General features: G+C 39.1%; 1 protein-coding gene across 2 annotated transcripts in view; it reads right to left on the bottom strand.

The window, feature by feature from the left end:
• The window catches only part of ADAMTSL1 (ADAMTS like 1), a 468,923-nt gene that overhangs the window by 255,405 nt on the left and 185,976 nt on the right, over positions 1–27,542 (bottom strand). Inside the window, exons 8-12 of one of the 2 annotated variants that reach the window (XM_082657540.1) lie at positions 25,076–25,187; positions 21,164–21,302; positions 8,038–8,088; positions 3,349–3,553; positions 1,907–2,054 (exon numbers count right to left, since the gene is read on the bottom strand). In XM_082657540.1, the coding sequence (XP_082513666.1) occupies positions 1,907–2,054; positions 3,349–3,553; positions 8,038–8,088; positions 21,164–21,302; positions 25,076–25,187 (655 nt within the window). The remainder of the gene's footprint in view (positions 1–1,906; positions 2,055–3,348; positions 3,554–8,037; positions 8,089–21,163; positions 21,303–25,075; positions 25,188–27,542) is intronic. The other variant, XM_082657541.1, reaches the window with a different exon arrangement.

Here is a 27,542-nt window from a genome sequence, read left to right as displayed (position 1 = left end):
AGGATTTTCTATGTAATGCATCATGTCATCTGTAAGCAGTGACAGTTTTACTTCTTCTTTTTCCGTTTGGATTCCTTTTATTTCCTTTTCTTCTCTGACTGCTGTGACTAGAACTTCCAAAACTATGTTGAATAAAGCTGGCGAGAGTGGGCACCCTGGTCTTGTTCCTGATCTTTGAGGAAATGCTTTCAGCTTTTCACCATTGAGTATGATGTTAGCTGTGGGCCTGTCATATATAGGCTTTATTATGTTGAGGTATTCCCCCACTATGCCCACTTTCTGACGAGTTTTTATCATAAATGGATGTTGAATTTTATCAAAAGCTTTCTCTGCATCTATTGAGATGACCATATGCTTTCTATTCTTCAATTTGTTAATGTGGTGTATCACACTGATTGATTTGATTGATCTGCAGATATTAAAAAATCCTTGCTTCCCTGGGATAATCCCACTTGATCATGGTATATGGTTCTTTCAATGTATTGTTGGATTTGGTTTGCTAGCATTTTGTTGAGGATTTCTGCATCTATGTTCATCAGTGATACTGGTCTGTAATTTTCTTTCTTTGTGATATCTTTGTCTGGTTTTGGTATCAGGCTGATGGTGGCCTCATAGAATGAGTTCAGAAGTGTTCCTTCCTCTGCAATATTTTGGAATAGTTTTAGAAGGATAGGTGTTAACTCTTCTCTAAATGTTTGGTAGAATTCACCTGTTAAGCCATCTGGTCCTGGACTTTTGCTTGTTGGGAGTTTTTAAATCACAGTTTCAATTTCAGTACTTGTGACTGGTCTGTTCATATTTTCTACTTCTCCCTGGCTCGGTCTTGGGAGATTGTACCTTTCTAAGAATTTGTCCATTTCTTCTAGATTGTCCACTTTATTGGTGTATAGTTACTCATAGTGGTCTCTTATGATCCTTTGTATTTCTATGGTGTCAGCTGTAACTTATCCTTTTTCATTTCTGATTTTATTGATTTGGGCCCTCTCCCTTTTTTTCTTGATGAGTCTCACCACCCTGTGTTTTTTTTTTTTAATTTATTTATTTTTGGCTGCGTTGGGTTTCACTGCACGCGAGTTTTCTCTAGTTGCGGAGAGCAGGGACTTCTCTTTGCTGCATGCGCAGGCTTCTCATTGTGCTGGTTTCTCTTTGTAGAGCACAGACTCTAGGCACGCAGTCTTCAGTAGTTGTAGCTCACGGGCTCTAAAGCACAGGCTCAGTAGTTGTGGCGCATGGGCTTAGTTGCTCCACAGCATGTGGGATCTTCCCAGACCAGGGCTTGAACCTGTGTCCCCTGCATTGGCGCCACCAGGGAAGCTGTCACCACCTTGTTTTTTTTTTTTTTTTTTTTTTTTTGCGGTACACGGGTTCTCACTGTTGTGGCCTCTCCTGTTGCGGAGCACAGGCTCTGGACGTGCAGGCTCAGTGGCCATGGCTCACGGGCCCAGCCGCTCCACGGCATGTGGGATCTTCCCGGACCGGGGCACGAACCCGTGTCCCCTGCATCGGCAGGCGGACTCTCAACCGCTGCACCACCAGTTCTTAACAGCAAGCAATATGGATAGTACCACCTTGTTTTGAACAGCAAGCAATATGGATAGTAAATCAGACATATATTTCTAAAATATCTCCTTTCGAGCAAATATATGTGATATTTTTCAGCAACAGTCTTCTATCAACTTTCTGAACCAGGAGAGAATTATAGCAATACATAGTGCTTAAAAACAATGTGCAAGCAAAACCACTTGAAAGATTTTTAGAAAGAGTTAAGTCCACTTAGTAGAGTCTAAGTTACAAAGAATAGCTATTAAGAACACTTGGGATACTTAATTATATTCCAAGGAGTTGAAAACAGCACTGAATATGTACAACAATAACAAGACTGGTTACAGAGCCCCTGTCAAGTTACCTTTGGGTTTATAGCAGGGAGTGGGTATGATGCATTCCTCTTTTATGTGGGGCTTGGTTTTGGGGCTACAGCCTCCGGTGTGCATTCCCCGATGGTCGATGCAGAGGACCACACGGTACCTGAGGCCCTGGCCACACGTCACTGTGCACTGGAAGGAGAGTGCAAGAGAGGAGACTCATAGGCAAAGCCTTGTTTACTTTTCTTCATTTCCCACCTGAGACTTTTCAAAGGGCTCCTTTTACAGAAGGACTCCTGGTGGCTTTATACCACTTCTTACTAGTCATGGGATCTTTGTTCTATTTGGCAATTTGAGGGTGAAGCTGGCTGAACATTAAATCACTTGCAATTTCTTAGCTTTGGATTAGTCAGTCAGCCTTTCTTAAACACCCACTGTGTGCAAAGTCCCAAACCAAGTCGCAAAAAGAAGGAGAAAAGAAATTATAGAGTGTGCCCGATTTTGATTACCAAGACTGTATGTCAATTTTATTAGTCACTTTGCTAATGACCGTTAGGTCCAAATTATGGGAAATGCCAGCTCCCATGTGGACATTAAAAATTTTTTAACTTCCATCATAGCTAATTTATATCGCTGCACGGCTGATCCAATTGATTATAGTGACGTGGAAAAAAGACGTTGAAAGGAACGGATTCAATGGCCAGATGGAGACAGCACCTCCAGTGGTTCTACATGCCTGGGAACAAGTCTAGATAGGAAGATGTCACAGCTCCGATCTGCTGCCACAAAGGCTAAGTGAATAGCCCTTTGCCATCTCTGTGGCTGTGGGCACATCTTTCCATCTCACCTTTCCATCTCCTGTGCCATTTCACACCTTTTTCCACTAGCAGCCAGGATCCCTCAAATAACATTTTATGCTTAAGCTGCTGCAGTGGCTTCCCTAAGGTCTAGACTGTTTTGGTTTTAATTAATCCCACTTCACCTCCATTCTAATTATGTTGCTATCTTCATTTCATCTTTTTTTCAGTGAATAATATACATAGTTTTCATCTTAATCCACTGAAGACACTTTTTGGACATAGACAAAGTAGAAGAAATAAAAAATGAAACCAAACTTTTGGTCTACTGAGCTTGACCATCAGAACAGCGTACACAGCTTCAAGCTCAGTCATCGGCCTCAATTATGCTTGACAGACATTTGCCTCCTCTTGTCATTTGAGGGAATGTTATGGGGAGTGACAGAGGTTTCTTAAAGTAGCTTGAAGAAAGATGTTTGAAAAAAATATATACATACATTTTTTCCTACTCGTTTACTTTTGGCGGGACTCAATTCGGGGCAAGCCTGCTCTGGGGGCTAAACGGGTAGGCTTCTAGACCCCTCCAGAGGAGAAGCGGGGAGCTGCACAGGGTGGGTGGTGGGGTCATGATGAAGAGAGGGAAGAGTGGACTTACTCTCCTAACGAACAAAGAAAGAAGGCACAGTTACCGGAGACCACTCCTGTGCCAGCCATTTAGGGCAGTCAAAAATGTTGCAGGGCTGCACGATGGGCATCTTAGGGGTGTACATGCATTTCCACTCTTCCACTGAGGTGACATGCCCCTGGATGTCCTCCTCCACACAGGAAACTGCCCGGCTCTGGATGCCCCCCCCACACGAGGAGGAGCACGCGGTCCACGGGGTGGCCTCCCACCTACAGAAGCAAGGGGAGTCATCAGGGCAGACACGCACACTGCCCACCTCCTCAGTGAGCTTTCCCACCAACCCCTTCCCAGTGCCCATCGGGGCGATCAGCTTCTGAGAGGCTACACTCCAGAGGACCAAAAGCCAGCTACGGCCTGAAATCTGACGAGTCAGAGAGGATTCGATGCTGGCAAAAGTGCTCTGTAAGCCTCGAAGCTCTACACAAATGTGAGAAATTACTCTTGGAGAGTGGTCTACAAGGATAACTGTGGGGTCTGTAGCCTACTCAAAAGAGGGCTGTTCATTCCTTCTTCTTACGGCTTCAGTATAGATTCTGAGTGTGTCTGTGTGTGTGTTTGTGTGTGGGTGTACGTGTATATATAATATTTACATTATTTTATAAATATATTTGCATCTATCTAGTAGCTATCTATCTCAATATCTATCTCAAGACTAAAATTGCTTAATCAGTTAACACTAATAGTTTGTACCTGGGATAATACTTTTCATTTTCGATGCAATACTTTATTACTTAGCTTCTGGACACTTTTACATGAGAAGATCAAGAAAGATTCAGGTAAATCAAATACTCTTTCTCCCTTGCTTCTACAGTCATCAACTTTGGGAGTACATGGATTTAGCATAATTCTGATGTTCAAACTGTCTCATCATTAGGAACCAAAATGTTAATATAGGCGTTATCTACTTGTTCCCTAGCTGCTAGGGGCGGGGGTACTGACAGTTAGCACTCCCTAAAGAACTCCTGGAATTGTGAAGAAGTTTGGCTCTGGTTCAAAGGCTGATGGCATTGGAATCTATAGATAAAGTAAAGTAAGGAAAAAAATAGCAATGTTGTCAATAGCACTTAAGAGAATTTCATTGATTCTTCAGATCTCTACGCAGCTCTGGTGCATCTGGGACCAGAGGCTGAGAGATATCTTTGCCCGGTTCTCTTCTCTCTTCCCGTAGGTTTAAAGAATGTCGTAGTTTTTAACAATAAAAACAGGGGGACTGGGCTTCTTTTTCTTGCATATATAGTCTGCTTGTTGATAAGGACTGCTCAAGATTTAAGATTTCTCTTAGAATTATGAGAGATATCATTGTAATGAGAGAAAAACAAAATGTCACCAAGTTGATCCACTTGAATAGTTAAATGTAAAAAGACCACACAGGCATACCGTGGAGACGTGACTTATTCTCTACATGGGATCTCATGTGTATTGTGAGCCTGCTTTCTCCTCTGCAAGAGCCTGGAGAATGTGTGTTTCCCAGTTACAGAGAATTTTCCTCCACATTTTCTCTGCACTGTTCAAGTCTAGGCAACAACTGTTATCTACACTGCCAACAGCCTAAACATGCTACCAAATACAATATTTTCCTATGCATGTTTCCCCAGGAGACACATAAGAAAATGTTATTATGGGGAAACTGAGGTCCTCTGTTTAGCCCTTTCGAGACTCTCTGTTCCCTTTCAAGAGAAGGAAGCAGCTCTGTAGAGAGTTTCTCTTCCAAAGGGTAAGACCAGTTCTCATTTGTCTCCATGTAAATCTCTGGAGAGCTGGAGGTGGATAACAGGTCTGATTCAGACTGAAATTGGGCTGAATGTATACGTACACATTTGCATTAGACTCGATGGGACAGTGAACTGGGAATATGTTTTGAACGGACATTTAATCTCTTAGAACGTTAAGATGCCATAAAAAGAGCACATTTTCTAACTGGTACTCTAACATCCCTAAACTGGACCCTTCTAAAGAGACAGTGATTAATTTCTGTCTCGACACTTGGACCCGATCCATTGTGTAATTTTGTAACCAGTAATAAGTATCCTTTTCAATGTCAGTGATCACAGAAAGACAAATGATTTGAATATTATTCCAAGTATTTATAGTATGGTTCCGGCACTCAACTGTAGTTCTATATGTGAAAAGTTATAATGTGAATCCTTGCATAATAAGAGGATTATGTGGAATTTCAAAGCAAAACATCTCGGTGCTTTAAAGAAAGTATAACAAAAGCTCAGAGAGGGCATCAGTTAGGATATCTTAAAACAGGGACCAGGTAAGTATTTGGAAAAAAAAATATATCCAAGAATCTTGCCCAGGAAGAATAAGAGATGACTTCATATATTTTAACTCCTTTGGCTTTTAATTTTTAAGTACACAGTGTATTTAGTTTAAGAAATTCTCAAAATTAAGGATTATGTGGAAAAGTTGCATATATTAAGTATAAATTAAAGATTATTCATCAGACTGTGTTCTTATATCATATTCAGATATATGTTATAGTCAAAGACTGAAAGCAAGAAAAAAGAATCTAAAAATTCTTTGTTTGTGTTAATGTTGTGTTTTGTATCTACACTTGTGGTCTTAAACCTATTCAAATAATCTCAATAAGTAAAGACTTCTGCCTTGATCAGTAAGTAGCTGCCCTCTGAGAACCATTTTTGAGCCTTAATTCTTCTTAAGAAATGAAAACATATTCGTAGAAATAACTTCCATTTAGTAAGGCTTTATCAATAAAGCAGAATATCTAACTTTCCAATTAGTTTAGGAACAGAAGTGCACGGGGTAAGAAATATAGTCTAATTGCTAGCTGTCTTTTCCCACTGTGATGCATGGACAGGCCAAAGTGTGCAGAAGACAAGGTGCAAATAAACATCAAGGAGGTTCATCTCAACCTCTCATTGAGAATATTGAGCTTCAGGCACTTGGGGGAAATCTGAATATATAAGAAATCAAGTTTAACCTAAGACAGGCATTAGTCACACCACAGAAATATAAACAAGAGAGATCATAGATAGGAAAGAAACTGAGGAGTGCCATTACAGGAAAAACATCAACTTGTTGTTCTCACCCCTGATACCCAACTGTGCCTTTATCTCGAAACCCACGGCCTTCACCCAACCAGATACATGCATCCTATGAATACTTATTTTACAGATACAGGAATTAAAATCAAATCAAATCTTGGTTCAGTTAAATGAATCTTTTTATATTTTCATTCCATTGTTTTTTCGAGTTTGGTTCTGGATCAAACCAGCAAAAGGATACATCAGTAGCATTCTAAAGTCATTTATTGTCTTTATCAATATAGACATAGGAAAGTGGGAGGGAGCTGATGAATGAAGTAACTCCTTAGTGGAAGAACTTTAAAAAAACCCCAAACAATTATATATAGTATTAATCAAGTACCCCTTTCTATATGCTACCATTAGAATGGTGATAAGTGAGTTCCGGGCCAGTCACTGGAAGTATTTAAGTAGAAGCTGGATGACAATTCGTATTGGTTTATACATGTGCGTGTGTGTGTGTGTATAAAATATGTCAGAATACATCTGTAGTAAATACACATATATGCATATTTGTGCAAATACATGTGTTTACGTATGTGTGGTGAATGGGTGCGATTACTGGGGAAGAGTGGGAGAAGGAAGCGTCAGTGGGGAGCTGGACTAAAAGACTTCGAGGTCCTCTTTTTGCATTTCAATTCATTAAGTATTTGAAGATTTTCAATCAAACTCTGCTTTATTTTACAGTTCAGAATAAAATTATTTTCTGGGCTTTGTTTAGTTTGGAATTGCACAAACCACCGTGGATTATTTCCAATTATTTGTGATCTGATTTAAACCTTGGGTTCTAAACAGCAGCTGGCTCCCTGAAGTCCAAATGAGCAAAGAGAATAGAGCAAAGGTCTTGCTTAGCACAGTGGTGGCTTCACACCCAAATCTAACTTCTGCTCTCTGGGGAGCTCTTTCCAATGTGGCAGGCGATACACTCAGTAGCTAGAGTATTTTTCAGCTTCTCCAGTTTTCTTATGAATATATTAATAAAGAGAACAAGTTCTTTTAAAAGTTCCTCAATCACTTTAATGACTTTTTCTAGTTTTAAAAAATACCGTACTTTAAAAAAGCAGCATAGTGCATGGAATTTTATGTTTTGGGAGAAAAACGCAAGAAAAACCTCCCCTCCGCACCAAATGTTCTGAACCATAAGGATATGAAAAAACTGCCTTTTTGTATTTAATTATAATTTCTTTGGAACAAAAAAAGGATATTCAAAACCCCTATGCAGAGTAATACCACATCTGGAATTCCACATTTGTGGTATTGGGATAATAATTCAGGCAGTGTTTGTTTAACAGTTAGCAACAGTGCTTTAATGACTAGGGTCCTATTGCAGAGGAAACATAAAAAAGGACAAAGGGAGTGAAAGAAAGACATAACATAAACCCATACACTGTATCTAATCATAGTGAATTACTGTGTCCACTGCAATGTAATCTGATCGTATCTTAAAATGGTTTTTGAATGACAAGCTTACAGTCTGAGCAGACCAGTGTTATTCAAAAGCAGAGCTCAGGATGGATTGCAAAACATACTATCTACCATCTTATTTTTACAGAGAAACACAAAATCTATAATATATATATATGTATAAAAGAAGCAGAAGACTAATTTACTAATTCTAGCATCAGGATGATTGATTTACGTACCGAGGAAGGGGATGGTAGAGGTCATAAGGCATGATCTGCTTGTATCCGTCACTGTTAGGAACAATAATGCCAACCCTCTGAGTAGAAGGTACACACAATAAAATAAACACTAAATGATTACATTATACAATTTCTTTAGACAAATGCAAAGTAACATTAATAAATTGTCTCTAAAAAACAACACTAAAACAGTTCAAAATCTTTATGCTAGCATCTGTTTGAGGATGGGGCAAGTTCTTTGAAAGGGCACCGTTGACTATAATTAGTTCTCTGATCCAGGCAGGAAATACCAGTGGAAAGGGTGGTAGTAAGAAGACTGGGCACCTCATCATTAACTATGACACAATAAGCTTGTAAATGTTCTTTAATCCCCCCAATTATACATCCTATGAGGTCATTATTATCATCATTATTAATGTTACTTCCAGATGCTCACCAAGCAGTTTTACAGTTACGGTCTCACTTCTGATGAACGAGAGAGCTACGTATAAGAGTAGGTACCTGGGACCTGACAACACTATGTAGCATGCGTTAGCAAATAGGTAATGAATGCACCCTTGGCAAATCCGAGGATTTTAGTAAAATCTGGAAAGCAGCCGCTTGGTTATTTTATAAAGGGAAGGGGAACCAGCGAATATAGTAGGCAACGATCAACAAAAGCGCATTCCCTACTAAAATAAAGGTAGGGCAGTTAAAATGTGATAATAAAGATGAAAGATCTTTTTTTGTGGTCTATAAAACGTGATATGGCGTTAACTGCTATTATGGTGGTGGTTGTGATTGTTCTGACTGTTGTTAGTATACCTGGTGCTCTGGGAAACCCGTGAGATTTAGAGATAAAGACTAAAGGAGCCATAAGAAATGACATTTTAGGCTGTATGGCTAATGGATTCACAAGAAATGATATTATAGGCTGTGTGGGGGTCCCCAGAGGCCTTTAGGACGCCAATAAAGTACACTAACTACCTCACTGATTTCAAGGAAAGCCTCCAATTGGCAAGACTTTCTTCTTGCTGAGTCCCCTTGTTTGTGGGAGATTTATGACTCATGAATCTCGGATAAAAGGGCTAATACAACAGACTCTCCCTCAAGAGTGGGAGACAGAGAGAGCTCAGTTCACGGATGTCATGTATTTGCTGCAGCAAGGCATGGTAGGTCATGAGCAGAAGACACTTATTTTACCACTGACGAACGATAGCAAGTCCTTCTTTTGAATATTGAAGGAACTCATGTATTCTATTCTAGGATGAATGGAACTCATGTATTCCGGGATATTCTGGGATGAATATCCGTATTCAATATACATGTTTGTATTTATATTTAAATAAATACATTAAGACTCACTTTGATCCCATCCTCTGACATAGGATGATACAGTACGTTTTGTTTTGTTTTTTTTTTTTTTTTGCCGTACGTGGGCCTCTCACTGTTGTGGCCTCTCCCACTGCGGAGCACAGGCTCCGGACGTGCAGGCACAGCGGCCATGGCTCACGGGCCCAGCCGCTCCACGGCATGCAGGATCCTCCTGGACCGGGGCACGAACCCGTGTCCCCTGCATCGGCAGGCGGACTCTCAACCACTGCGCCACCAGGGAAGCCCAGTACGTTCTTTTTATATGGCTAGTAAACCTAAGCTTTTGGGTAGAATGAGCAAGGTATACTGTAGAACAGAAAGATAAAAAATAGCACTGGCTGGACATAATGCCCGGTAAGGAGGAAAGAGGGAGTAATAAAAACGGTAGTTCCTGAAGAAATTACTGAAAGGTAAGGGAGAAATGAGAGAAATTAAATTTGAAAGAAAACGAGAAACAAATCTTTGAATACAGATTTCTCTTCCCAAGAGGTACGAACACTGGAGTAGTCATTTGCTTATTTATCTTACATGACTAAATTTTCTTCATTTATTTGTGTGACTAAAGGTATTCATTTATATAACTAAACTTTCATGGTGTGTGTATGTGCATTACTCTTCAGTAACGATGCTCATGAAAACGGATGCTGCCTTTTGAGGAAGTTCAAAATCCCATAGCTCTAACAAACACAAGAATGGGATGAATATTAGCATTAAACTTTTCTCCCTGTTTTCCAAGACAGAGAAACTTCCTATTCTTTTCTGCCTTCTTTTGACAAGAAATTGGATGTGAAAGGTTAATCCAGTCTTTGGTTAGAATCATGGGATCTCTTTCCAATAATTCTTCTGCCTAGTAATTAAGGAAAATTTCTTGCTAAAAGAACTGTATTTGGTAGAATTCCAACCTTCCAAAGTTCTTCTAATAACTTTGGTGGTTAATTAAGGAACACAGACAACTGACTTCGCAGTTGTATTTTAGCGAACCCTAGCATCTTCACTCATGCCTACATCCAGACCTAAATGCAGAAATGCATATCGCTGTCTCTGCACCTGAAAAAATTTATGGCTATGATTTGTCATTCTCAACAGGCGAACGAACTGTTACAGATCCCTGCCAACTGATTTATCAGCTGATGATGTTTAAAATGGAGGCAGTAATATTGAAGGAGACAGGCTAGAAGAAAAGAAGGGGAATGAAAGACGGAGTTACAGAATTCAAGATGTTGGGCTTTGCATTGGACTGATTTAGAAATCATGTTTTTGTTTGAACGAGGAGCTTTAAACCTGGATTCAGCAAAACTATAGCTATATTTGTCTTTCTGTGGCATAGGTCATGGTGAAGACTCATAAAATGACTCTATGGCACCTGTGAAAACAGAAAGATATCAAAACAATGGTGCTCTGTCCAGTCCTGTTAATGCATATTCATGTGCATGGGCTCTGCTCTCTCTTGGGGTTCATGCCATGGCCCTGGCCTTTCACCACATTGTCACAGAGGGGCAGGCAACACTGCCTAAACTTAACTCTCCATTGCTTCCTTTTAAGACACTTAATCTTTTTCTTAGGCAAAGTTTATCTATTGAAGAATGATGGAAAAGGATGCCATTTAGGGACTTGAAGAAATTCTTTCCATGTTTAGGTCTTCATTTTTATGTGTACGTGTGTGCATACATGTTTATGTATGCATTCAGACGTGTCTGAACATACATGCAGTGGGGAAGGAGGCAAAAATAATTTTTAAAAATGATCGCAAAGGGAAATGTAATAAACAGTTGGTTTGGGGGTAAAACTACTCATTCTCCATTGCTTTCACTATTCTGACTGCTCATGCACTTCCTACACTGGGCAATGACTTGATTCCATCTGAAGTCTTTCAAATCAAGGGTCATGGTGGGAAGAAGATGAGGATGAAGAAAGGGTCACTCTGGACTCATGTGACATAAGTAGAAGAAAGACATTGCACATCATCCTCCACACCTTGCTGAACTGTCCAATGACAGGAGAATGCTTCCATGTTATGACAAACTCATGGAGCAAAATATTATGCAGCATATGAACATGAAGTCTTTTGAACTATTTAATGACATGGAAAATGTTCAAATGTAATGTCAACTGAAAAAATCCAATACAAAATAGAATGGACAATGTAATCCACAATACTAAGAAAACTTATGTGTTCATATACCACCTATACAATCATTTTTGTAAAGCCTATATATGTGTCTGTATGTGTATACATATGTGTGTGTGTGTGTATACATGTGTGTGTGTACACATAAATATATTAGAAAAGGACCCAAAACAGTTGTTAATTCCTGGTGTTTGTATTATGGATGTTTTGGGGGGTTTTTTTTGCTTTCTTCTTTTTATATTTCTCTGTTTTCAGGAATTAGAACTTTTAAGTAAAACAAAATTCAAGTCTGAGAAAGCAAAAGACAGAAACATTTGGAAACATGATATAAACGGATGAAATGAGGCTATCCCTTCAATTCCCATGTGTCACTTAAAGATGACTGAGTCTTTGTACTGAAATCATGTCAGAAGCTATTATAGAACAATATCCCTGACTTTAAAAATCAAGCCCTCTTCAGGCTCACACTACTCAGGTGTGAAATTTACATCTTGTGACATATCTCTCTTTCCAAGAAAAGTCTTAATGTAACTAACTTCATGAGCACCTAATTTGCGAGGTTCTGGGTTCTTCTTACAATAGAAACGAATCATAAGGGGTCACTTTCATGGCTTCAACGGTCCCTTCCAGTGCATCTCTCACCTCTTGCCTCTTCTCCAGAGCTGCAGAACCTCATTTCTAACGTCCTGATGGCCGGACGTACTCTCAGTATGTCAAGCTCAGTGGGTCCAGACAATTCATTATCTTCCCCTACAAACTGCTTCTTCTCCTGTGATCACTGTTACTGTTCAGAGCACTGCCATCCTCCCATCCACCCAGGCTGGATACCACGCGGCATCCTTGCTCTTCTCTTTCCTGTATTCCCTACAGACACGGAGGTCTTCCAGTAGTGATGTCTGCCAAATACATCTCTGTGACATGAATTTAGGCCCTTTCGCATGTCTCCTAACAGATTTCCCTGCCTTCAGGCATTGTCTCCTCCAATCCAGCCTGCTCACTGCTGTCATAGCAACAGATACTTTACTTCCCAATGCAGCCCATAACACCCAGTGAAATTTCTTCATCAAGTGCTACCTCTTGTACAGCCTGTCCTTATTTTCCCTCTCAGCATGTAGCCAGACACTTCTCTCTTCCTCTTCCAAATACCCATAGCACTAACTCCCCTCATCACTTTTAACTGCATACTGTCTTTTAACTATGTATACATTTTCTTTAGTTTAACAATATGGGACAAAATCCGTATTGGTTCTTTACTATATCTTTTAACACAGTGCCCTGCACAGAGGCAATTCATAAATAATGAGTCAACGAAATCATGCCATTGATGTGCAGACACAAAAGCAAAGCTACCATCCAGAACGAAAGCGAGCAAACAAACAAGAACAAGGTTAAAAAAACTCCCAAACTGCCACTCGCGGTGCACATCTTTAGTCCCACTCCTTGCCCTTTGCTAGCTCCACCATCTGTATGAGGGGCAGGCTGTTTTAGAGGGTAGTTTGGCTGCTCTGACAAGCAGAGGTGATTGGGTAACCTGGGGCAGAGAAAGGACAGCTTAATGGCAACTGTGCTTCAAAGCTGCTTGGCTAAGCTCTACATCTCTTCCACTGGGCATCTCCCAGAAACAGCCATGACAGTTTTTTAAAAGATCTTCTCTTCCCTGTCTGTCCCATGTGTCTTTTCAGGTATCATGCTGCTTTGTAACTGCACAATTCAACTTCCCTCGGGCAGTGTTGTGGTCCAGACTCTCGTTGGCTTTACTTTGCCTTTGCCATGGTACCAAGCACAGAGCTTGGCATGAGATTGGTACTCAATAAAAAAATGAATGCAATTGTGGGTGGTGGGAGCATTTCTGGCACAGAAGAGAGTGATTCATCTTTTCTCAACAACTTCAGGCCAATAGAAACCAATCTCTTCCCAAGCAACTGTTCAGAATGGGGGAGGAGAGAAGTAATAAAAAGTTGGCAGAGACTCAACCATTTGCTTTTTCTAAAATTGATTTTTTTTTTTTTTTTGCTGTACGCGAGTCTCTTACTGTTGTGGCCTCTCCCTTTGTGGAGCACAGGCTCCGGATGCGCAGGCTCAGCGGCCATGGCTCACGGGTCCAGCCACTCCGCGGCATGTGGGATCTTCCCGGACCGGGGCACGAACTCGTGTCCCCTGCATCGGCAGGCGGACTCTCAACCACTGCGCCACCAGGGAAGCCATGCTTTTTCATGAGTGGCAGAGCACAAAGGATTATAGCATAATGAGGACAAGGACCCCCTGAGGACTTGGGAGATGGAAGGACTGTTCTCTCTGCCAACTCTCTTTCTGTGTGACCTTGAGTGCACTGCATTTGGACCTCTGTGTTGGTCTTCTGCAAAATCTAAGTATTGGATGAAATCAGGAGTTTTAAGATGAAGTAAGAATGGGTGCCTGGAAACCCATCTCATGGAGCTCTATCTTATCTGTCCCCTTCCTAGTGGCTGCTAAGGGCAGAACTCAGAGTTCTGTGGACCACAGATTGAAAACCACTGAACTAGGTAATCATCTCAAAAGCTCTCCTATTTTAAAACTTGATGACTTTACAAAACACCGTAGGTTTCCCTATCATTTAAAGAGGCAAGTTGGACATCCAGCAAATGAGGAAATATTCTGTAAATAGGTTACAATTTTTTTTAAAACACAGTAGCTGCTAGGCAACATTCATTTATCTTTCAGAAATCAGACCAAAAAAACCCTGCTTCATTGTCTAGGATTTGAAAACATTTTAAAGATACATATTCATTTTCTGCTATAAAACCAACTACTGGAGAGTTTTTGATCATTTGATCCAAAATATCATAATTTCCTTATATCTATATTTCTGTGGTTAAACATTTCTGATATTAATGAATGCAATTTCTGAACTGCTTTTAAGTAAATAGGACTAATATTTCCTTGGGCTTTGGTTAGCTTTTCCTGTACTGTTCCAAATGATTTGGTCATTGTTTGATTTGAGTAAACATCAGTATTTACGTTTACATGAAAAAGGCATGCTTAACCCAGGTCTGTGGTCAATTCAGAGATCCAGGGCACCAAACTTTGCATTGATATGGTTGGCAGTTCTGTGCTGGCTGTGGAGGTGTATGGTGGGTTTAAACCAGATCGCACAGGTTGCTGCAGGCATCATGCAGAACAAGGGTACCTGTAGGATATGATGACACGGGGGCAGGTGACCTGAGTTTATGTAGCATAGGAGCTGCTCTGGAAGCGGAGGCACTTAGGTCCATGACCCAGCTCCTGCCTGCCCTGACTTGGTGCAGATCGCATAACTCCTCTGGGCTTCAGTATTTTCATCTGTAAATATAGATGATAAGCCCTGTCTTGCTAACCTCCTGGGGAAGGTAAAACTGGATTGAGATAACAGATGTGAAAGCACTGTAGAAACTTCAAACAGCAGTAACATTGGGCCAGTCATGTTATAGGGTTGGTTCTCAATAACGATAGCTGACTTGCATCGAGCGCTTGGCATCTTGCTGAGAGCTTTACGTGCACCATCTCATGTACTCTCTATGGTTCCTGTCTGACAGGAATACTATACTCATTGGACAGACGGCAAGACTAAGGCCTAGAGAAATTAAGTAAAGAAGCTACTTAGCTGGTAAAGTCAAATTGAAAAATTGAAGTAAAAAATGAGGATGATGATAATATCTGTCCTATTAACTCACAAGTTAATTAAAAGATTGCATATATTTACACTTTTAAAAACTTTAAAATGTAATATATGAAGTGATCATTATTATTAGTGATGAACTGGCTTGGTGGAAGAACAGAATTGTCCCATAACTGAATTAGAGCTGACTGTCTGATACTGTGTGGTAGGTCTATAAACTTGGGAAGGGTACGACCATGCATTCTAAAAAACATCAGAACTCTGCTTTATTCATCTCATCATAAATGCATGAAAGTGCAAATGGGATTTTACGATGGTATTTTTTGTCGCTTATTCATTAGCTACTTAAAGTAGTATATTCAAATGAGGTTGAGCAAAAAGAAGGAAGTTGTTACTTTTCTAAGTAATTTACCTACTTTTATAAAACAAACAGAGCTTCGTGACTAGGAAAACATTTCATTATACTTTAACTCCCAACTGAGAAAACCATGTTCTAGCCCTTACATTGAGTTCTCCTTTTTTGGAGACGGACATGGCATAAACCCCATGCAGATTGAATGGCAGTGTCTCATAGCTGGTTAAGTGGGGATTTTACAAGTTGCTAATTATCTTAATTTTTCACGATCATGATTTTATAAAAATCTGATAAACGTGATTTGCTTTCCTGAAGGAATTTCCTAGGAATTTATGTTTCCTGTTGTGAAAACAGCAAATAGAGAGCTACCTCTCTAGAAGACCCATATGAAATTTTAGAGTTCCAAGTCCTTTCATGGAGGAGATAGCTGATTTCTGGAGAGTCTAGGAGTTTCTCTGAAGTCACATCAACATTATCGTAATGGTGATCTTAGTCATAACAGCTGCAGCCACTCACATTTATTGAGTGCTTATCGTGTCAGGCACGCTGCTAAGCTCTTTAAATGTATTACACCCTTTATTCCTCATGACAGCTCTACGAAGTAAGTAGCTATTATCCTTACTTTGGAGGATGACAAAACTGAGGCTTAGTGAGAACAAGGAATTTGCCGAAGGCTACCCAAACCAGTAAGTGACAGAGCCAGGATCCCAAGCCAGGCTATGTTGTTCCAAAGCTCCCCTCCTAAATCACCATGGTATAGTGATAATCACTGCATCACCACTGGACTAGCTGGTCACCAAGTTAGCGTGACTGGGTTTTATAGGTCCACTGTACATGCTGTCACTCACGGTGGAGATTATTTCTCTTGCATTAGGATTCAAGTTGCATTAGGATTCAGTTCTGAGCTTTTGTTCACACTTCGGTCCCATGGCCAGGGATGACTTATGCAATTTGCTGTCAAATTAAATGGTGCTGGACAAAATAAGTCCACTTGAACTCAAAAGAACTGCCACGTGGGGCATACAAGTTTGGGCATTTGCTTAGGACTGCTGCTCTGAATTCCTTGAGGGAAGGGGGAATCTGTATGGAGTTTCAGCAAAAAACAGATTTGTTGGCTAATGATTGTGACCATGATAGTGTGATGAGTGAGAGCTTTTTTTGCTTCTCCAACCTTTGCCAATTTAAGCCCCCTTCATTACTGCCTTGGAGAGAAAAGCAGAGGTCTGTGCCAAACCCCCCCCCCAAAACAAACCAAAAATAACCTGAAAAGGTGGTTCTCTGATCTTCTCACAAATAATGTCTTGCACAATTCCCCCCAGACAGCCTTAACAGTCTTACCAGTCTCCTAGACTGAGTTACGTAAGGCCAAATGTAGCCTTTTTTACATTGAAAGACACTCTGAAAACATAAGGTACTTATTAGCTGAACTAAAACTATGCCTTTTTAGTTGTTGCTGAACCACAGGTATACATTTGGAGGCTTTCTGGCCACATGATAGACTTTACCCTTCATCCAAGAAGCAATGATGACACAAACCATTGCACCAATCACCAGGTACTGTGTTAAAAAAATAATTCCCCCTCGTGTAAAACAGAAGCTATGATTATAGCATGGCAGGCACGAGGAGGATTTTAAATTTGATAAGATTCCAAGTGTCTTAGCTACCATAGTGTTAAATCAATGAAGCAGAAAACATGTTAAACATGTCCAGATCTCTGATATCCAAAAGGGCCATGCCTCCGGACTTCTGGGTGTGCCCAAGTTGGGACCACCACCAGAACATATACTATACTCTGTATAGGGTGTGTGATGGGACTAGTGATAACATAGCTCTGAGGCACCTGTGAGAAATATTCTCAATTTTAGCTAAAAGTTATTAAATTTTAAACTTCACTTTCTCTTCTGTCCCATTATAAGCATTGTTTTAGCTTCTTTTCTGAGACCGCTTTTGGCCTGGAAACAAAGAATTTTGTCATGTCATAAAAATAACTGCATAAATGCCATCAGTAGAGAGCAATACAGCTTTCTTGGGATGGAACATCTGGCCACCAGGTAAGCTCACTTGTTGGTCTTGTAGTGAAAGGAACTCAAATTCCTGTCTCAGGAAATGTCAACTTACTACATGTCATGGATATTCATTTCAGGCTTGCTTTAGAATAGTGGAAAACGAGAATGCTAAGTCATTGAATTCCACGTGTCTATTATATACAGAATGATTTTACCTATGTATGAGCTATAGACAAAACTGGAAAGAGATATAGCAAAAGCATTAATAGTGATAATCTGTGGGCACTGGAGATTTTTAGTGAATTTTATCATTTTCATTATAGTCTTTTAACTTACCAACATTTCTGAGTTAGCATGAAGAATCAGAAAAAAGCCATGAAAACATGAAAATTATTTTGGAAAGAATAGGCTAGATGTCAACAATCTCTTTAGTCCCAAGAACCACTAGACGAATCCAGCCACAACCATAGAAACCTATGGATGCTGTTGGTGAGTGAAATGAGTAAGTGATGTCATTCATTAGTTCAAATTATTATACAGCAAATTAATGAGAACAGTGAGGCTATTTTGGTAAACAGAAAAATTGGGTATCAAGGATTATGGCTAACGGTTATCACATCCAGTTTATTTCTGATTTGTTTTGGTTTTAGGTGTGTAGTAATGAGAAAATTCTTATCTCAGAGAAGTAGTTGCTAATGGTGACAATTTTTATAGCTCACGTTACAATCTTCAGATATTTATTTTTTAATTAAACAGACATAATCACGGAACTTAACAATGAGGGCAAAAAGTATTTCCTTTGGTAGTGAAATAATTTTACTATTGTTACAACAATTTTTAATTTTAGCTTAGCTTGACCAAGTTAACAATTCGTTTATGTTTGAGTATACTTTTTGTGAGTTATTGTTTAAAGATACTTCAAAATATATAAACTGAAATTTAACGAAGCAACTCCACGGAACAACAACTTCTATAGGCACAGTTGGAAAACCACTAATTTAATGCAACAAATAACCCTCTCACTTCCACTAGTGGGTGAGAAAACTAAGGCCCAGAAGGGTAAAATAATAAACCCAGGGATACAGACTTATTTAGTGCCTTTTTTGCTGTCCATGGTACTTCACAATCTCGACAGGGAATGAACATGGCTATCTAAATGGGATTTTGCTTTCAAATAATCGGCCCAAAACCATAGTCTAATACAGGAAAAGTGAAGAACTATCTCAATGGCTACATAAAATAAATTTCTTTTGAAATTCCAAAATATGTGACTTTGTTCTAAACAATACCTCTTGTGTTTTCCCTTTTAGGGGCTTCTAGGTTTGGGTGCAAAGGTGTTGTTTAATGTCACCATGTCACTCTTGATTTTACTATTAGACAGTTAAATCTGTAGTTAGAAAACAGTTCCTTGGGGGTTTGATTCTGCTGTGTCTGATGAGAGGGCAGACCTATTTTATCGAGTCTCTTCATCTCCTTTTCTCAGACTATGACTTCTTATTTTCTCTAGGAACTCAGGAAGGTTGCTTTGATCCTGGATATGCAAATGAGTTCAGTGAATTTCACAGCAATCCTGAAGTATCTTAACCTCAGACTAGCATATCTACATTTCCTAAAGCAGTTTCCTCTTAAACCTCTTCTACTGCTCTTAATTTTTACAGCTTTCTTTAATTACCTCTGTAATAAAAAAGCAGCTTCCTGACATTTGCTTCTAACTTATTTTTTGTCTCCTTTTCTCTCTCTCTTTTTTAATAGCCACCTGTCCCAACATTTATACATGTGCTGTATTAGATGTTTTAAAATAACATAGACATAGAAAAAAGATACATTTCACAAACTTCTTTCATGTAGGATGGCCTTTTGCTTTTGAATAATAAGAAATAGGCCAAAAATATTACTCCAACAGAAAAGATAGGTGAAAATCAGAAGCCAGAAAAAAAATGAGTAAATTATTTACTGATTAGAAACGTATTTCTTAAAAGTGTTAACAAAATGCTTTCACTTCACAACTGTTTTTCATGGCCATCTCTTCACTGAAGTTTTTTCTGAGTGAGGGAAAAGCTTAAGGCAGTTGTGGGAAGTGAAGTCATCATTTCTCCTAGAAATACACACATAAATTTTCATAGGACTGTGTATAAGACCTTCAAAGTTGCTCTATGGCTGAGTCAACCTGTTTGAATTGGGATAATTATGCTTTTTATGCACTGGTCTTCCTGGCATAGGTATGGATAAAGACGTATAATAAGTAAAATAATTTTAAACTAGGGTTGAATTGCATGAGTTAGAATTATCTTGGCTAAAAATACCTCATACCCTTAATATTTCCAAAATAAAGAGGTCCAAGCAAAATTTTAACACCTCATTTGGTTTTATACCGTATCCAATCTTTAATACATAGTTATCTGGTGTAATATGAAGCAAAATTAAACTTCACCTGAATTATATATTTATAAAATATCTACTCGTCTGTTTCTGTAATGAAAACCTGTTATTCTGAGTTCACTTTTATCAGCTAGGTAATGTGGTGCCTATGAGTAAGTTAATAATAGCAATTTCACGTCACCTGTAGAACTTAGAATTCCTGAATGTGAGGCAGAAAGAGTACAAGAAAATACACTTTTAAAAGGTAACAGCAGAAAACAAAAACTAAAACTGCATTGCCTACAATTCAAAAATAGAGTGAATTTCAGCCACATGGCTCATGTAGTATTTTACCTATTCAAAGTTTTGTTTTATGAATATATAGTTAATAAACTATGATTTAAAAAATACCATTGAGATGTTTCTCAGAAATCCAAGGGTCCTGGAAAGGATTCTCTATCTTTTGGTCTTCATGATGAGTTTTGTAGGATAAGAGTTTTCATATATCCTCTCTCACGTGTTGAGGATGAATAAGCCAAGTTAATAAAATTACCAGGTAGTGTTGCAACTAAAAAGGCAAATATTACACCCATGAAAAGATTCTTGACCTGCACTTCTATGACTACTCATCATCTGAGATATTTCATTCATCAGTCTGATTCTTGATCCTGCAAATAACTGAGGGTCAATTATGGTTTCCCCAAAGCAAACATAGGTGAAAGTGTCAAGTGTCTCTTTAAGGCTCCTAATTAAAAAGACCTTTAAAAAAGAATCTGACTGTTAGAAATAAGTCCTGCTTTCTCTTCAACAAAGGCTGAGTTTATTTAAATGTGGAAGAACTGTTCTAAGGCTGGTTTTGATTCTGGTTAATCGGTGTGGCCCACCATAGGCTAAAATGGGTCAGCTGTGACCCTGAAATATGGTCGGCTCTGATCATCTCACTGATCAGGTGACAGGGTGAAAATGCAAAGAATCCTGAGAACATTGTACCATCACGTTTGTTAAGGTCAGAAACAAGTAACCAGAGGGAAACAAAATCAGAAGAGAAAATGACTCTGCAGAGTGCTTTACCTGTAGCTTTACCAATGGAAAACCTATAGACCCTGAGATGGCATCTTACAGTAGCAAGAGTGAGGGGCATGGGTTCTAATAACACGTGACTAGGAACGGACACTGGACGGCAGCACTTATTTATTTTTAATTTCATTTTATTTTTAATGAACCAGCTTTTAAGAAGCTTATTTGAACTTGATTTATGTTTATGGTAAATAAACTGGTAAATGTGACTGACCTGGCTGGACAAGGATCCAGGTTGCACTCCTGAAGCTTGGGCTTGGGTTTGATGTTCTCGGGGTAATAGTGACAGTATTGGTCAGCAACCACTCGGTTACTCCGAAGATCGTAACACTCAGCCGATGTCAGCTGGTAACCTGCGGTATCAAACCATTCAGGCAAATTTCAATGCACACATCAATGCAATATATTCCCTTAGGCTTTTCTGGCCATCTCATATTAATGAAAATTCTTCCCCAACGCTCCAGTCATTTCCAGGACCAAAGACGGATAAATGGAAGGCTTGCTAATTTTTGCAGGCCTCAAAAACTGTGTTTTTCCACTCGAATTTTAATAATTAAATTATACCATAGGGCTTGAACTACATAAGCGCATAGCTAGATTATAAGACTGTTGTAAGTACTATTCTTATTCATTTCTTTTGTATAATCTAACAGTCTAACACAGAATTCTGTATCCAAAAAAGGTCATCAGTGTTTATTTACTAACCATCTCATGCAAGCATGCAAAATTGCCTCCCTCGTACCTGGGGCCTCAGGGAGAATAAACTCCCAAATTAAAAAAAATAACCCCCAACACCACTCCTCTTGGTCAGCGGGTGACCATGGGACATGACATAGGATTGGGTACTGCTAGCTGCCTGGAAACTTTTTTTTTCTTCTTTGCCTAAATTCAACCTGAATGGGTTAAGCTGAGTAAATGGATGACTAAGACCATCATAAATCTCAAGTTTCCCTACACAACTAAGAAAATACCTCGTACTGTTCAATTTTTGTTTCAAAGTCCTCTACCACTTCTCTTTAATTCTCTAGCCAATATTTCTTTTTTTTTTTACTTTTTTTTTTTTTTGTGGTACGCGGGCCTCTCACTGTTGTGGCCTCTCCCATTGCAGAGCACAGGCTCTGGACGCGCAGGCTCAGCGGCCATGGCTCACGGGCCCAGCCGCTCCGCAGCATGCGGGATCTTCCCGGACCGGGGCTCGAACCCGTTTCCCCTGCATCGGCAGGCGGACTCTCAACCACTGCGCCACCAGGGAAGCCCTCTAGCCAATATTTCTTGATTTCCATGCACAAATTTCCACTCTTTAGAGAATCCTCTTTATTTATTTATTTATTTAAAAATAGTGTTGCTCAGTAATACTTAATTCTACTCATAGTATGTTTTACCTTTCCTACCTACCTCTTTCTTGTCCTGTGGATTTCTGGTGGGATGGTGATGAGGACTTAGATTCTTGGGGTGAAAAATAAATGTATATAGAGTATTTTTTTTAAAAAATTAGGCCTTTTGTATCATTCTAACCCTAATCAACTCCAAAATATATTCCCCATGGGCAGTGGTTGAATATTGTTATTGCTAAATAAGTGTTAGAAAGTCAGATTTAGAGTCGTTAAAAGTCCTGCAAAAGATTTTAGGAGATCAGAAGGAGGCTTCCAAACCAGCTTTCCTGACTTGAAGCTGTGTTGTCAGACCACCCACAAAAATTAATTGTTCACTAAAGACCTAAAAAAAGACCTTTTAACAATTTTACTGTAAAGATGAAAAGCATGGAAAGTAATGGCTAAGAACACATGTTCCATTTAATTTTTTGTCTTATAAGAAAATCAAAAAGCAAAATGGTATTTTACATAAGTAAATATACTTTTGTTTTTCAATTGCATTATACTTAAAGCAGATAATTTGATGACAAGCTAATTATTTTATAAATTTCCAGAAAATAATTTCTACTCAAGGACAGAATTTATCAGGTAGTAAAATGTGGGCACAAGCAGTAAGTAAACACTAAATGTGAGATTATGAGTTTTAAAAATTGTAATTTGTCAGCTAAAAATGTGGCTGGGAAGCTCTTCCAGTGTGTGTGAAATGAAAACTTAAAACACAAATGAAATAAAGGAGCAAAATGGTCAGATAATTGTGTTTTCTAAAGTTTCACAGGGTATTTGGAGTAGCAATTCTTTACACTTAGCGAAATGCTCGGCTAGTTGAATGTGGAACCAGAAACATATAAAGGAATTTAAAGATCATTTCTTCAGCAATTTTCAAACTGTGGTCCATGAAACGTGCGGAAGGCTGGTTTCTACATCTTTCAGGTCTTCACTCTGAACAGTGTTCCTTTATCTGGCTCCCTAGTAAGATTTCCTTTGAAGAAAGCGTTTGATAGCTCAGCACATTTGAGAACTACTGATGGTTCTAATTCTTCACTTAGATGTGAGGAAAATAAAGCCCAAAGAGGTTGGCTTGTATATGAATCTAACATTAATTGCCTTATTATATAGCAAGCCATTATCAACGTTACTGAAATTATATGCCAACAGCAGCTCTATGTGAAACTGACGCAGCAGGCCTCTTACTGAATTGCTACTTCTCACAGAACATGTTTTTTATTTAAAAAGAAAAGAAAAAAAAAAAACTTCCTTAGACTTCTTTTTTCAAAACTGCTTCCTGTGTTAGTCATTAATAGGTGTATCAAAACAACATATTCCCATAAATATCAAAGTAATTGGCACTTTATTTTTTAGCAAAGTGATTTTCCATTCAGCACAGATAGAGCAACTGGAAACACTATTTTACTGAAATGCTTAAAATGGTGAATTAATCGTTATGTAACAACCAAGTGAAAGCACTTATTTTTGACTAAGTGCTTTTAAGGTAAAATTGAACAATGCTCTATAGAACCTCCTTTTCAACAGTTTGTTCACATGATGCAGACACAGGTAACACAGCTGAAGATGAATTATATCATATATTCTTATTGTTTTATGAAAATTAATGGATAATCATTTGTCTCCATTTTGAGGTAATATCCTTCTTTTCTCTTATCAAAATAATATAGTGATACCTATGTGGATTAGCTACTTAAAGTGAGTCAATTAACAGGCGTCCATGAAGCTGCAGCTACAATTTATTTCATATGCTCATTTTTAAAGGAATATACATAAAATTTATACCCATTAAATTACCAAAACTTTTAAAAAAGTGATAGTCCACAAATACTGGCTCAGTTAGCAATGAGACTAAAATATTCATAGACTGCTTATTACCCTTCTGGAAAGAATTTTGGTAATATAGCCACAAAAATTCTGCAACTCACTCTTGTGAATTTAGTCCAAGGAAATAATTTGAAAGGAGAAAAATACTTAGGTATTAAGTTATTCATTACATTATAATAGAGAAGTTTAAATGAACTGAATGATCTTCTAGAGGGATATGGTTAAATAAATTCTTATAAAATAATTCATGGAAATTATTCTGTAGCCATTGTAGTAATTATTAAAGGTGCGGGGGACCTTTTCCAGTAACGCAAAATGCTGTTCATGTTACAGACACGATGGAGCAGAGATGGGAATTTGCCTGGTGACTTTTCAGGAGAGATGTGTTTTCATGTATAAATAAGTCAAGTGGCATTCTTTTTACTGTATGGATGACAGGGTAGAGCTGACAAATAACGGAGCCTAAGTCTATGGTGCAGTGATTTTTTTTTCTGGTAATAAACTGTTTAATTAATCTCTGATTCTCCTTGGATACATCATGCTATGTAGAAGGCCTGATAAACACTCTTCACTTGATTTCTTAATAGATAAGTTCATTCGACCAGAGTAGTTTGTTCTCAAATGAATAGAATCACCTCTAGACCAAGCTGTTGCCTGGGTACGACACAGCTCGTCCTGGACTTCCACGAATCAAGGAAAGGAGGAAAGACCATTTCCTCTGATGGGGCTCTACAGACAGAAAACGTTCCTGGGGCATCTACACTGAGGTATCTGCCTTACAGGAAGGCTTCAGGATTTGGCCTCACTGAGAAGAAAGAATCTGACGCACCCAGCACTTCCATATGCCGAAGTGACTATTTGTATCACAGCTGAGTCCTCCCTCAGAGACGCCAAGAGCTCCTAGACTAAGTGAGCACCATTACCTCCTCCACAGGTTGCTGAGCAAGGAAAGAAATCCGTCTCCCTCCATCGGTGGATGATAGGCTGATAGAAGATGAACTGGACTGTACTGTCTGCGGGCCCCGAGTTGCGGATCTGCAGGAGACAATGGCAAAGCAGAGGAACTAATGTGACAGAGGGGTGCCCTCTGGGCTCCTTGCAGCTTGGACAAGGACGTGTGGTAGTAATGATGGCCTCAGGCTGTGTCCAGGACAGCACTGGGAGAGAAGGGGCAATGGCAGTATCACCCATCTTACCATCTAACCAGCAAACGGTCCTGGCACAAACCATCACTATCATCACCTTCTCAGTTCTGTCACCACAGGACAAGGAATGGCAACGTCTCAACTTGTGATGCTAGCAGGACTGTATCCCAAGCCACTTATTCCATTCCCTCACCCTCTTTTATTTCCAACCTCTCTGGTATGACAGGTAAAATTATATGGATTTTTCAATGTAGGTTCAGAAATAGACAGCTTGTTCTAAGAAAATTATAAATGCAATACGCTGCAAAAAAATTAAAGGTACTGTCATTGGTTAAGAGAAATAAAGAGTTAAAGAATTAAGGAGCCCTTCCCACTCAGAGACATACTTGGAGTTTCCTGGCAATTTAGTGATTCACATATCTTAATGTGCAAAGTTACCAATGGGAAGCTCGCTAAAATGCAAATTCGTGGGTTCCAGCCCAGAGGTCCAGGCAATTCAAATGTAGACAGTCCAAAAATCAAAGTTTGAAAAACACCAACTTACATGATAAAAGCATTTACTTCAAATAAAACATGTGTTTATGGAAATTATAGCTCCTTTGTTTTGTAAAAGGGAGGAATGTGAGGCAATAATTCTTTAACAGTTTAAAAGTACAAGATTGAGGAAACAAACTCAACCTGAAAGAGAAGGAAAAGTATCCAGCAGGAACAACGCCTTGCTTTTACAAAAACAGAATGACGTCATACAACATTTAGACAGTTGGGCAAGGGCGAGGCTCGGGCTATTTCTTATACTAAAGGAAGTTGCATGGACAGCTCCAACTCCATCACAGCAATTAGAGAAGCAACAGTCAGCAGAGTCATGTGGCCTAAGTCTTTGTTAATGTTTTCAAGCCTTAGCACTGTTCCAACTCCCCTTTATCTAGAAGAAATTGATGGATTTGGGCTTCAGATTTTTTTAAAAAGATAGCCTTTTTTTTTTTTTTGCTACTGAGTTTAAAAACTGGATTAAATACCTAGGGTGCAGACGGAAATAGGAACACCGAAGGAACAGGTGCTAAACCCTAGCTCGGTTTTTGGCATTGGGATAAGAATATGAAACGTTCCTCAGAAAATCTGGAAGCGCTGCAAAGGAGAAAGAAGAGAGAAAAGCTACAGAATATCTCATATTATGCTAGGATTCTGACCCACGGAGCATCCAGGTCTCTCCTAATTAGAATAAACAGTGATACAATTCCCTACTTTAAAGCAACAACAGCTGAAGCAATACAGTGTCTTTCACAAAAGGGGAGCATGGCCTACAGATTAATATTTTTCAGTCCTATGTGTCAGACACAGGATATCTAATTGCTTGCTGAGGGAGGTAGTATTAATCACATTCTTTGGAAAGCTTTTTTTTTTTTAAGCTCACAAAAGCCGATTGCTCTTTTGGGATGTGTGATTGTCATGCTGGAAAGCTATTAGAAGAGGACTCTCATTTGAACACAAGCTCCATTAAAAATAAAAAGGCCAGAAAATTTGTTTAGATCTGGAGAGACAGATTATTTTGCAGAGGTCCCTTTTGGGATGCTAGAAATTAAACTAAGCCCTAAGAAAGCGTGTGTGTGTTGGCAGGGGGGTGCGGGAATCAAAATGAGGAGGATATGACATCCAAATACTTGGAGAAACCTTGTTCTAGAATATCTACAGGGTCCGGCTTATCTTCTGGTCTGCTTAAAGAGGCCAAAAATGGAGCAGGTCCTTTCTTCAGCTCCCTGGGAATTACCAAGAAAACCACCACATGCCCAAAGAGAAAGGCATGAATGTCAAGGAGTTTTAGCGTCAAGAGGGAGTGTTAGTAAATACCATGTTGAAGGAAAGAATACAAGCAGCTTAGAAAGAATATTGTTCTCAATGAGTTCAATGAAATGATGCACAATGACCACAAATGCAGAGACTCTATGCCTAGATTTGAAAAGAGACTGGAAAGAACACGGACATCTTATTTCAAACAGATGAAACCAATTACGGTGTATCCAAACCTCTGATCTCATAATTTTGCTTGGTTCCTTCCGCCCTGAAAGCACTCCTGCTTCTCCCTTCTCAATAGTTGCCTTCTTTTAATAAGAACAGCTACAACTACCACAACAACCAGTACTTACTACATTCCTACCGTGTGCAGGGAACATTTTATTTATATTAAATTGAATCTTAAAACTACTCTGCATTATCATCCACATTTACAATGAAAAAAATGAGGCTCACA

This window comes from Grampus griseus, assembly GCF_964374135.1.
Source record: "Grampus griseus genome assembly, chromosome: 6".
NCBI lineage: Eukaryota > Metazoa > Chordata > Mammalia > Artiodactyla > Delphinidae > Grampus > Grampus griseus.
This window is presented reverse-complemented; position numbering and strand designations above follow the sequence as displayed.